A 13,120-nucleotide genomic window follows, 5' to 3' on the forward strand; every position below is an offset into this window, starting at 1 on the left:
TCAACACAAAGTGAAAGAGCCAGTGTTAGGTCGGATGCTAAGAGTTGAGAGTTAAAAATAAGAACAATAAATGAAATAGACAAATACAAATAAAAAATGTAACAGATTAAAATTCAATAGCATATAATAAAAAAGCAATGATTGGCCATGGTTTTGAGAGAGGTTTGGTAAAAATGTCAAGAGCAGTGAGATGTATGTGAAGTGAAATCAAATAAAACTAAAATGATCTACAACAAAGACTATACTATACAAATTATAAGCAACAATACAAAATAGTCAAAAATATTTCCTATAGTTCATCGACATGTGTTGTACCATGTAACAAGCCTGGTTAGTTCGCAGTAAAGATAAACACGTTATGGTTTTCCACAAATGTTATTAGTTACAGCTTTTGTTGTAGTCAAGACCCAACCAACCAAGAACTGATTTATATAAAACAACTAAAAAACTGAACTGAACAGAAAGCCAGAATCTTTCTTTTATAAATTATGCTTTTTCATGTATGCAAGAGCAAAATCTTGTTTTAGAAATGTATTTAATACTTTTCTCTGAACATTCACAAAGAAAAGAAAAAAGAAAAATTGTGAGCATGGTCATGAAGATTTTTTTTAATTTTCCAAAAGGGCGATGGCAGAAAAAAAACAATTATCACATCTTTGACAATGGAATCATGGATGGCTTCTTGCTGCTGTGGTGAATGGAAACACTAGCTCTGGCCTTTCTGGACAAAGGATGCCGTAGTAGGACGAATGGCATCTACTTGTCTAGCCTCGTACTTTAGGAACCTGGAAGGAATTGAAACTATTTAAATAAAATATATAAAAATAAATAAACAAGTGTTTTTTACAGTTTATCATAAATTATATAAAACAAATATGAAAAAGCACTTTCATTTACACTTAATGTACACCAGGAAAACATCATGCAATTCTCCTCGGCAACTTAAATCAAGCTAATTCCTTAGGGTTGAAAAAAAAGCTGGATGCTGTCCTGCCTGTTTCTGTAAGCTTAGTGCTCCAAAGAGTGTTTCCTTGTTTGTTTACAGATGTAGTCTGTATGGTTTTGAAATCAAAACTAATAATTGTTCTTCCCTGGCATCGTTTCCGCTCGTTGCATGTCTTCATCAGCTGTGCAGAGGGGTGAAATTATAAATGTGTGCCATTGGTAAGGCAGCTACAGCTAGTTTCCTCTGTCAGCCTCAACTTGTCTTCAACATGCATGTGTTTGTCTCGGTTTTGTCTTGACCTTTTACGTATATATTTTAAAAGAGAGTTTTTTGCAAAGAGACACATACTGATGAGTACAATAGAGGTCTAAGATACATTTAAGAGACATAAGTAGCACAGTTTTACAGGAATAAATGATAAGTTAAGGGAGAAAGGAGGCAATTTATGGTCACCTTTAGGATCGGATGTACCGTTCCTGGTTTGAATTGCTAGTGAGTCTTGTAGTAAAAACATGAACCAACGCTTATTAAAAAGTTCTTCAAACTCAAATATACAATTTTCAGGCCTCTTAACAGTCAGGAATATACAAATCAAGTCTGATTATTGTTCATTTAAAGATGCATTCCTATTGATGACTTGACTTTATCATGAACTAAAGACAAATCATCAGATGAGGCTATATAAACAATCGAGCCCCTATTCCTGTGAACTTGTACAATCTGGCCTTCAATTAGTTCCATGTTTAGGTTATCTGCCTCTTCAATTTGGTCTTGTCTCTCAGCTCCTTAACATGTAAGACCTTTCAGTGACTCACTGCGGCCGCAGACTTCGTGGTGAGCAACCACCTCTCAGATCCTGGCGTGGAATGAAAAGGACGCCTCGAAAAGAAAATAAACTCACACAAGTGCAGCAGACATTCACTGAGGGCACCGAACAATCAACATATTGAGCCCAGCTGTGTCCACTCCAAAACAAAATAAATATAGTCAAAATAAAAAGAACGAAAAGATCCAGTCAAAACCACTTTGTAATAAAAGTATAAGTGGACAACCTTACCTCGATTAGTGCCCTTGCAGTTGACCTCACTAGAGGGATCATCAAAAACTTCCTACGCAAACACACCAACTGATGGTAATTTTGTTCGTCTCAGTAGACTTTATGGAGGAGCAGTCAAGCCCAACTAAACTTACCACAAGGTTCTGAGGTTTCAAAATGTCATAGTTTGGGTTGATTAAAACCCACAAAGTATTTTATTGTTGACAGGGCATGCCTGGAACGTGTTGAAAAAAACAAAACATGAAATGACTACATTAAGTGTGAAGGTTTAGTGTGAAACAAACAAGTTGAATACAGCAATGTTGTTGACGATTTAGCAGATAGTGATTTAAGCCATATGGTGTGATTAGCTTCTAACTTAAAACCTTTTTTTGTGCAAGAACCGGGGACCTTACATGACCCTAAACATAAAGCATGAAAATAATGTTCCTCCTCAGTATGACGGAGTCAATCATTTCTGAAGCGTGGACAAATGACTGGCATTGTTGTGGTGGTGCTGCAGGGACAGGGACAAGAGTTTCTGTCCTGCTGAAAGCACATGTGTATGAAACCAAATCATAAGTCAACTATGTCTGTAAATAAGAATTATTTGAATTTCCCAAAAACAGAGACAGAAAAAAACTCTTAAAACTAAAAAGGTCCTACAAACAAACAGATTCAACCCAAAAAAACAACTGACATTGAACGCTGTCCATCAGGAAAATATTGGTATTTACAGATACAGTTTCCAAATTTGAATTATTTTACCGTTACTTCCCCTACTTCTTTCGAACAAGTAAACAAAAGAGTGTTTATATTTATTTTTATACTAAACCATGTCATCACTTTCCAAGAACAACCTTTTCCATGTGTATTGTCATCCTCTGCTACAGTTTAAGATGTGTTTAAAACAAATTAAGTATGTGATGGTGCTACTGATTTGGATATTGGTTTTCCTAGCTTAAGCCCAAGGTTGTTGGTGTCAAAATGCTACAAGTGCCACTGAATGGCTGATACGTCAAGGAATAAATTCGGAAATTTGGTGTCTGTTTCCCTTGCCATCTGTACTCCTGTCAATTTCCGTAGACATGCAGAGCAGATGTAAAGTGCTGCCGCAGACTGTTCACCAGAGCAATGTAACACATGCGTCTGTGCAGTTAAAAGCAAATTATAGGCAAGTCGCTGTATTACTAATCCAAAGCATTTTATATGCATATGCATCTTGATGGCAACAATTAAAATAGAACAGAAGCAACCCTACTGACAGTGATTACTTGAAATCTTTTAAATTTTAAATAATAAATTATATGTTGAATACCAATATCTATTGAGATTCTTTATACGGTTTCAAGCATGTGTACCTGTTTCCATTGTGATCACCAACATTGACTGTAAATTTCACTATAAAAAGCCAATTCAATTCATCACAACTTTTAAATTAGCAGCGCCTGAATATGTCTGTATTCAATCAACACCCAGTAAAAATGTCTTTGGTGTCAATCAGATGTTGGCTTGTTTCCTCCCGCTCATCCGTAAAGAAGATGTGATGACAGCTCTCGCATGACTCTGCATGTACTCTATGAGTGACACAAATATACACACACACACACACACACTTCTTGTGTCATTTTTTTCTCAGTTCACCACAACACAATGAATGTGTCGGTGGTTTACCAGAGAGTGTTTGAATGCAAGTAAACTAGAAGGAAATAAACAGTTCAAAACACTGTCAGACACAATTACACACACACCGCTTCAAAACAGTGACCACAACACGGAAAACTAGAGGGATTGGAACAAACAATCAGCTTTCTTGAGACCAAAGCTTTAACAAACTTAAGCAACCAATAATAATCATGTTCACATATGTTCACGTATGAACTGCACTGAGGTTGTCTGATGGTATGCAGTTGCAATTTACAATTGCACAATATGGTTTAAAGAAATTTGGTTTCACGTGGGAAAAATTGCAGTTAATGAAACTGGCAGATTTAAAAATGACTAATAAACTTGGCGAAATTCTCCACACTTACCATTTTTAACTGTAACTGTTGCATCCCTTCACCCAAGTTGTCTACTTTTTTTTTCTTTGTCAATGAATATCCTCTATATCATCTTTCTCTCGCAGTTACTCTGTATAACCACTAAAGGATTCTTTCTCAATTCAAACACATCCGACCTAATCCCTTCAGTTCTTCACATTTTAAACCCTTATAAAATAAAAAAAACTTGTATTAATAATTAATAATTGCCTGTAATGTCTTTTTATAATCGTTCATAAAAACTTGTAAGTCACTGTTTTTTAATAAAGTCCCAAAACTGATACCAAAGTCCATGGCCTAAAAGAAACATGCCTCATTGACCATCAGCAACTCCGTGTCACTTGCAGGCATGAAAATATTTGTTCATTTGTTGATTTAACATTTCTATGATATGATATCTGTGTAACCGTGTACACGTGTATGTGTTGACACCCCTATTGTTCCTTAATGTTAAGTATTTCATAGCGATCAAACTAGTTTCAAGAAGTAAACGTACATTTCAGAGTTCTCCAGATTCTTATCTATATAGGGTTCATCAGAGTTCGAAAAATGTCCAGTTATATTATTGAAACACCCAAAACAATATAAAAGTGATCCAAGAAAGTAGGTCGAAAGAATCACTTCCCCTCGCATGTTCAGGCGGAGGCAATCAAATATTTAAATATTCAAGCATTCTACTGAAAATGTAATAAATCAATTGAGAAATCGAAGCAAATTGGTCATTTTCTTTAGATTGTTAAAGAGCAACAAATAAGAACAATGTATGACCTTTTATGTCACATTAAGTGGCCAACTTTTTTCCTTTCACAGATAATAGTTTTAGTTCATTAGACAAAAGGAAAAAGAAGAACTTATTAAAAAAAGGAAAACATTGACTTTATGTCTTATCTGATGGCTAATAGCATTTAAATAGTTGTCAGAGATATGAAGCAATATAGTACATGTGTTCCAGGAAAAAGGAAAAGTGTGATTAACTATTAAAAAACATACATATTTTTAACCCTACTTTTAAATATGAATCACTTAAGACCTGAATGAGGCTGTTTCTATTAAGGTATTGACAAAGTTGCGATGAATATGTATGAACAGTAACACAATTAGGCATTCCTACCCAAGCAGTTGTGTCCATCGTGTGCGAGCATGAAGCCATCATAGCAGGTGCATCTGTAGTTGCCTGGTATGTTGATGCATTCATGGACACAGCCACCGTTGTAGTCGTTCTCGCACTCGTCCATGTCTGAAAGAGTGAAAATATTCAACTGATCTGTAATGATGAAAGAAAGAAATCCTACCCTTTTTAAATAAAAAAAAGAATATCAACAAATACATTAACAGTGGTAAATGATGGATTGGATGGAAATGGCTTGTACATTAGCGCATCAGTAAACATCAGGCTGTAGAAAAACACTCAAACCAGTATGATCTAATAACTGCCACACCAATTGTGCCTCTGATGACACTTGAATAAATAATTCACCATTTTTAAACTCAATGAGTTTATTCTTTTGAAATTTTGAATACCTGATTATTGCAGAATACTGATCACAGATGCAGAAAATGGAACAGTATTATTGGGGGAAAATCTTATTTAAATATGCTCACGCCATAGTACCTTTAGAGTTTATTCTTTACAATAAACACAATAAACAGAGTGGCAATAGTTCAGCAAAACATTGGTTTATAGGAGTATCTCAAGAACTATCAAAACTGGGAGATTCCTGGGGTTGGTTGAACCTACAGCAGCCTTGTAGGTATTGACCAGTGACGATTAATAAGCGCCATGTTCTGTAACATGGAGTGATGAACCTGTGACCTTAAGTAAGTAAGTAATGTTTGCGCTTTATGATCGTTACAGGAAATATCTGCCATTTTTTCCGTTATATTGATTATAACCAATTATCAAATTTTATCTATTTGTCTGCGCCTCTTGATAAATCTGCATCCAAGATAACAAAGCATGTTTTATTTTGTCTGTCTGTTATGAACTCATCAAGAATTGCTGCGGACGTAGACATCATCTCTAAAGTACTATAAACTCCTGATACTGTCTCAAAGATACAAACATGACTGAGCTTACTGCCAGAGAGCAGTTATATATGCCTGCAGTAATTGAATTGCTCCACTGAGTTTGACATGATACAACAGCAGAGGGAAAAGAACCAATTGAGTCTGAGTTTCTTTTGTGTCTGCAATCAGCAAGTGAGGGCAGTGAGTTACTGAAGACGGAAGTGCGGACACCAGGCAGACAATGGCCTAGTAATTTTCTGCTGCTCCTCCCTCACAAACTTCCACCTTGACTGTTTCCCTTGACTTCAATTCAAGCTGTGAAATGCCCTTTGTCTTGATTAGGTCAAGAATGTATTTCATGGATCAATATAGAAAAGTTTGACCACAGTTGGAAATACATTTTACAATTTCAAAATTATCTTTTTCAAATGGACTATAGGGCCATAAGTACATGTGCACAGGTGATTGAAACTTAACCATCATGTAAATGCATGGTACTTTTATTTGTGTGTCAATCACTTGTACACAGTTCAAACAAAAACCTACCAAGGGCTATAAATAGAGAAAGAACTCAACACACGTGCATGCTTGACTGCTTGACTCCTACACACATACTAGATTTGACTGCGCTGGAATAAAAGTTCACATTGCACCATAATGGGCCGGCAGTACCAGCTTGTGGAAAAGTCTACAAAAAGGGCAGTGTTCATAAACAGCAGATCAGATTTCACTGTAGCAGATGCACTTGGGAAAATAAACCCTGTGAAGACACAGTTCTGATGGGAGCAGTTAATATGAACAAGGAGAACTGTCCAGGGAGCCTCTAACTCGTAGTTCAGCAGTTTAGCACAGGCTGAGACCAGGAGTGGGTATCGTTTCCAAAATGTTCAATACCAGTACTGACACCGATACCATCACTTGGCAAATGGCAAGCTTTAGTCTTGTTTTTTTTTTTAACAAATTTCCAGTGCATTTCCACTAAAAGCTTACAGGAAAAAAGGTTTCTAGCTGACAAATTAACAGTAGCAAAAAATTAACATAGCAGATTGGATTCAAACTGGCTGGAACTGTCCCGGATATAGGACTTTAGATGGTACTCTCAGGCGAAGGGAATTCCGGTGGAGGTGGAGTTTAAATCAGACTGCTCGAACATTCACGACGGACTTCAACGGCAAGGGGAGCTCACTTCTTCATGCAGTCAAACAGGGAGCAACTTAGAAGAGCACATACATTGATCTGTGCACATTTGGCTTCAAAAATGACTTGGGTCGCCTGCTTAGCAATGATACCTTTTTGAATATCTTTCATCACGAATGGTGGCAGTTTAGCTGGTCCAGAACCACAACACTGACATACGTTAACATTATGTATATCAAATCAAAACTTGGCACAGAAAAACATAACATGGTCCGAAGCCTAGCATAGCTGAGACACAGGTCATCTCCCTTGGTCACCAGGGTTGAATGCAGCTTCCATGATAGAGGCAAAGTTTACCAATTAGCTGGAACATAGATCAGATCACACAGTTTCATGATGAATTAAATAATTATGAATAATTCATTAATTAATAATTTAAAAAGAACAAAGTCCTGGGGACTGTGAGGAGTGTTAGAGAGAATGAGGAGATTTTGTGGATCCTGAAAGTTTTTGTTCTTTTACTTAGGATGTCTAGCAACCGGTTGCAGATGGAGCCGTTCAAGCTAAATGTTTGGAGTGATGGTGCTTAATGCATTATGCCCATCAAATGCAGGTGAAAATTGGCATTTATTCTTACAGTGGGTTAGAGCTAATGGATGTTTTACTAAAATAATAGGCAATAAATGATCAGTGATGGACCAAGCTCTGAAGTTTACAGGTGCAATATATTTTGTATTCCAATTACAGACAGCATATATCTCTGTATCTCATCTGTCTAGAGTGGAAGTCTATGCATAATCCGTCTTCATTTGGCGTCGCTGTCATGAGCTAATCACTGGGCTAGATACATACATCTGTGTGTAGTCAGGAAGCCGAAGGAGGAGCAAGTTTCTGTACACACATGCAGAAACATGCCTTTAAAGTAATGTGATGAAGCTCCATCCACGACCATGAACAGAGGCCCATGTATAATTTAACAACAATGCTATTGGATACAGGACTGTGGAAGAAATTGAACTGAGCAGAGAGCTTGGTTAGAAAAAACATGCAGTGTGTATGGCCAGCTCTTAGTACCTTAAGGACCGAAATTAGGATTCATTTGAACCAAGATAAATCAGAAGACAAGGCCAATGGTCTCATGTAACTTTTGGACTGGAAGTTGCTGAAGGTTTGGTTAATAAATGTGATGAAACAGGATAAACGCAAAGCCAAAGGTGTTTTTAACTTTCAACTATTAAAAGATGAAATGATATATCCTAAAAAATATCCGTACTGTATACAAATGGAGGAACAAACTCCCAATCCCAGTTTTGCCCAACCCTTCAGCACAGTAATATGGAATGCAAAAACACATTCATTAATTCATCAGTGTGGGGGACATTAATGAGGAAAGAGATTACCCTGTGTGTAATTGTGTCAGTCAAATGCTTCTGTAGGTGAGTGGGTGTGTGTGTGTGTCTGCTCATAGGGCTCCAGCTGTGGTGTGCTTTGAGGCAGACACCTCTGTTCAGTCCACTTCCTCCGTGTTAATTAAGAGAACCTGGAGGACAAAGGGAGGTTGTATATGTGGCAATTGTGAAACAGCTGCCATTACACAGCAGTATCTACTTCCTGCACCCAACACTGACTAAAATGTTTTGTGTTTCCTCCTCATCATTGACCCTATCTGAACTGAGTTTATATGGTTGAGGTTGTGGTGATATGAAGGGTTCGAACAACAAAACATATCATGTTGGTTTGGAAAATGTAAAGATTTAAATCCAACATAAATTATAATAAAAGAAATACGTTCTTAAATGTTGCCTATTTATGAATAGCTTTGTTGGGTGGGTAAACTATAAACACCAACCACGTCTCAGCAGAGATGATTCCCTTTTCCCCAATAAATGTAGTTTTTTCACATTATGATTTGAATATGGTGATTATTTGCAGTTGCAAGCTGATAAAATATAACAAGATAGAAAATATAAAACCGTTTCATTAATTAAAGAAAATTACGATTTAAAAAAATTAATCTATTGAAATAAAATCGACTCAACACTGTACTGTGACTTTTTAAGCACCCGGTAATGAACAATGCCGCAACTCTTGCTGTAGTTCTTAATAGTTATCGTGGTTGGACTTGATTTTAGTATTTGCGCAAAGAACGAAATAACATATATAGACTCAAAACAATACAAATTGTATGCTCCAATTTTTGGAGGTGATTACTTTTTTTCTTGTTTTGTTCTGCTGCTGCTGAGTTTAATCTCAACCTTGCACCATTTGCTTAGAAATTCTAAATTGTTTTTATCCTCCTGGTATGTCATTGCATGCCTCAATGGAGTCTCACAACCATGTTTAGTTCTCTTCAAGAGGACTTCAAAGTGGTGCTGAAAAAATAATGAATGTCCTGTTATGAATTGAAATAAATAAATCAACTGAATAAAACAGTATATGGTAAAACTGAGGCACTGCTTGTAAAAAGAGTAACACATAAGCAATGATTAGACTTACCTTCACACTGCTTTCCATCTCCCTTGTAACCAGCTTTACATAGACAGTTGTAGGACTTGGCCGTGTTCTGGCAGAGGGCGTCGATGTGGCAATCATCAGAAGCTTCGGCACACTCGTCTGTATCTGAAAATTGACAAAGCAAATATTTCAAGGAAAACTTTAAATTCTGGCCAATGATATTGTGTTTATTTGTGAGTGATTTAATACACTCAATAGATTTCTCTCATCTACACAAACAAAGAGGAAATTATTTTTCTTCCCATAATACTGTAGGTTAAAACAATTTTGCCATTTGTCTGACTGTTAGTGTACTGTGTGTCATTTTAATGTTTTTGTATCCAGCTCTAGGGTTTTTTGCCGCTCCAGTCCACAAAGTCACTAATCATCCTCTTTGTCTCATCATCCTCTCCTCTTTCCTAATATGTCACCAACATCAGCGAATTTCTGGATGTGAACGAGAACTGTCCCCTGCTGACAACAGTGTCAGTTGTTATGTCATTCAGTGTTATTATTACTATTACTATGTTTATATTGGTTCACACACTGTCTGCTCATGGCATGGATAAGTTTTAGTAATCAATGCTGACCAAGAGTCTAGTCACATACGGCACAAACACCTATGTAAAGTTTAGTTTTTCATGGAATATTTAGACTGTGACACTGGACTGCCTCTATGTAATTGATTTGGATGAGTTGTAAAACAAATCTTGTGCCCAACACTTCCTTGATTGAGTTTGTCAGACGAATAAAAAGGTCAGTGTATAAAAACCGACAGGGATCTGGACAACATGCACAGGAACAGAGGGTTTAGTGGCCTGAAGTATAATCAAGTTATTGCTTTTCTTTGACTCATTTGTATCACACCAGTGCTTCTGAGCTTCCCCTCTGTTTATACAAGGGTAAAAATAACTGCAGGGTGAGATAGATGACCAACCAAAGGTTGTCTGCCTGGTCCACCAAGAAACACAAATATTGATTTATCAGTAAACAGCATTTCCCTTTTTTTCCCTCAGTTTTTATCAAACATGCAGCTATAATTGTACCAAAAGAGGATTTGTATTTCGATGTAATTTTGATTAAAAAAAAAAATTGTTGGATTTTTGGATGTACCCTTTTTATTATTCATTATGACTTGACAGAATAAGATTTTTCTCTTATCCCAATCCAATATAGATAATCTAATTTGTGTTTAATGTATGGTGAGATAAGATTTTTAAGACATTAAAAACTAAAACTAGAAGTGGAAGTCAGCATGAAGTCAAAAACAGACTCTGCCAATAGATAGACAATAATCTATTAGTGGATCACTAAGGCATCTCAAATACACCATAGTCTTTCATAGAAATATATAAAGATGTTTGAAAAATCCTTATATTATAACTTTGCACTATAGATCTATAGATTATCTATAATCAAAATTAGGTTGATTTATCAATTAAATAAGCGTTTCATCGTACAGTTAAAGTATTTGTGGATGTAAAATGCGGTTAATAGAATTTTCACTTAGTACAACTAGCTTCTTTACTGGAAGGTTGCCTCACATGTTTATTAAAGGGGGGAAAAAACAAACATTTAGTCCTTCTAAAATGTCAATGACGAGAAAGCACTAAACTCTCTCATCTGTCTTTTGGACACGAAGCAAAAGTACTTACATTATGCCAAAAGCGTGTTGGTTGATTAAAACTACAACTCGAATGAATTGAAATTGAAGTTAGACTTTGAGCCTCTTCAGTCTGACCAACACGTAGGTACTAAAGTGCTTTACTGTTTTCCCGCTCACTTCACAATGCTGGCATGCAGTCTGGCCCATCCTTCAGAGAGTCCCACTCAGGGTCACTTAAGCTGTGTGAGGTCACAGCTGGAATCACACTTGATTTGTGCTTATTCAGCACTATATAGAAGGAGAATACATGTCAAATGATCATACTTTTGTCATCAATGTTAGTGTCAAATAATGTTTGAGGTGAATACTAGAGTCTAGTATTCCTGTAGCTGTGACATCAAAAAAGCAGCTGGATTGAAAGTGTTATAGAACAGGAGTCAAAGTTTCCGTGATTCTGGGTTTAGACAGAAGATCTGACACAATAAGGCACACTGGTTAGCAGAGGAAGACATTTATTAAACTTTATTTTGGGTTCACAGTGAAACATCGACAGTGGTCATCTTTCAACTTACTTGCCAGTTGTTAAAAAGTTGTTCGTTCCATTAGTTTAGACCAAAAATACACAAAGACCTTGTAGATCTTCTCAAGACTGTAATCTTTCCATTAAAACAAATTAATTGAAGAATGCAATACAGATTATTTCTACATTGATTTTTTTCCAAAATGGATCTGGTGAAAGGATAACACAAGAAAGTGATTTTATATATATATATATATATATGGAAAGACTTTGATAAATTATATCCTCAATCCACTCACACTGCAAAAAATGTATAATATTGTTATTAAAAGTAGGAATTTAAGGGATCTGGATTTCACGATTATGATAAAACTAGAAACATGAACCAAATTTCTGTTAAAGAGATTTGCCGAGCTCAATCAGTAGTAGTTTTTATAACATTACGACTTAATCTGGAGCCAAATTGCCGAAATAAAGCATTGAAATTCAAAATGCCCTTTTTTAATCAATGACAATTTCAGCTTGGATGTTCCTGTGAGTTCTCTCCACCCCCTCAAACTCCATGGCTACAGCTTGGGAACAATGTACCACTGCTGCTTCGGCACTGGTCAATATTGGGCCCCTGGCCGCTGCTCCTCCTGGGACTCTGACGGCCCTCCTGCCACCACAACCCCCAACTTAAATCCACACACACGTTCACACCTCCCTCCTCCACCAGCTAAAGACAGGATGCTCTCCACTTCACTTCTCAATGCAACATCATATGTTCTCTAGCATCTTACAATAAAACATAAAAACGTGTACATGACAATGTGCCTTGACCTTTGCAGGTTGCATGTGGAACTTCCCTTACGGAAATAATACTCATATAATACGTACCAACTCGATGTGGTAAGTAAAACAATTCATGTAATTAATTTATACATAAATAAAGAATGGAAAAGTAAACGTAACCTCGTATACAAGTGTGCAATATTTCAAAGACTTTAATTTAAGTTGGTGAGGTTTCTTTGGCAACACAGCCACAAAAAAGTAAATTTGCTGCCGGACATAAAACAGCAAGATGGAAAGGGGAGCTCTTACCTGTGAGTCCGACATTCCCCATCACCCTCAAAGTATTTATGAGGAGCATAAACAAACAAAGGTCCCGGGAAAAACAAGCGCCCCCCATGCTGACAGACGGTGTGAGGATTCAGCAGGGCTTTTCAGGGGGTTTGAACTCTGTGAGTGTGTGTGTGACTGAGTGACCGAGTGTGTGTGATAGGAGAGGAGGAGGACCGATTCTGGTGGACTGGCAAAGTCAGGGAGACAGAGGGGGGGAGGCAGGAGAGAG

At 36.8% G+C, this 13,120-nt stretch overlaps 1 protein-coding gene across 2 annotated transcripts in view; it reads right to left on the reverse strand.

The window, feature by feature from the left end:
- scube1 (signal peptide, CUB domain, EGF-like 1) overlaps positions 1 to 13,108 on the reverse strand; it is a 66,663-nt gene extending 53,555 nt beyond the window's left edge. For both annotated transcript variants that reach the window (XM_087787986.1, XM_087787985.1), the window contains exons 1-3: positions 12,871 to 13,108; positions 9,665 to 9,787; positions 5,136 to 5,261 (exon numbers count right to left, since the gene is read on the reverse strand). In XM_087787986.1, the coding sequence (XP_087644112.1) occupies positions 5,136 to 5,261; positions 9,665 to 9,787; positions 12,871 to 12,958 (337 nt within the window). In that variant the 5' untranslated portion in view covers positions 12,959 to 13,108. The remainder of the gene's footprint in view (positions 1 to 5,135; positions 5,262 to 9,664; positions 9,788 to 12,870) is intronic.
- Between the last annotated feature and the right edge of the window lie 12 nt (positions 13,109 to 13,120).

Source organism: Callionymus lyra, chromosome 3 (genome assembly GCF_982586985.1).
Source record: "Callionymus lyra chromosome 3, fCalLyr1.hap1.1, whole genome shotgun sequence".
Taxonomy (NCBI): Eukaryota; Metazoa; Chordata; class Actinopteri; order Syngnathiformes; family Callionymidae; genus Callionymus; species Callionymus lyra.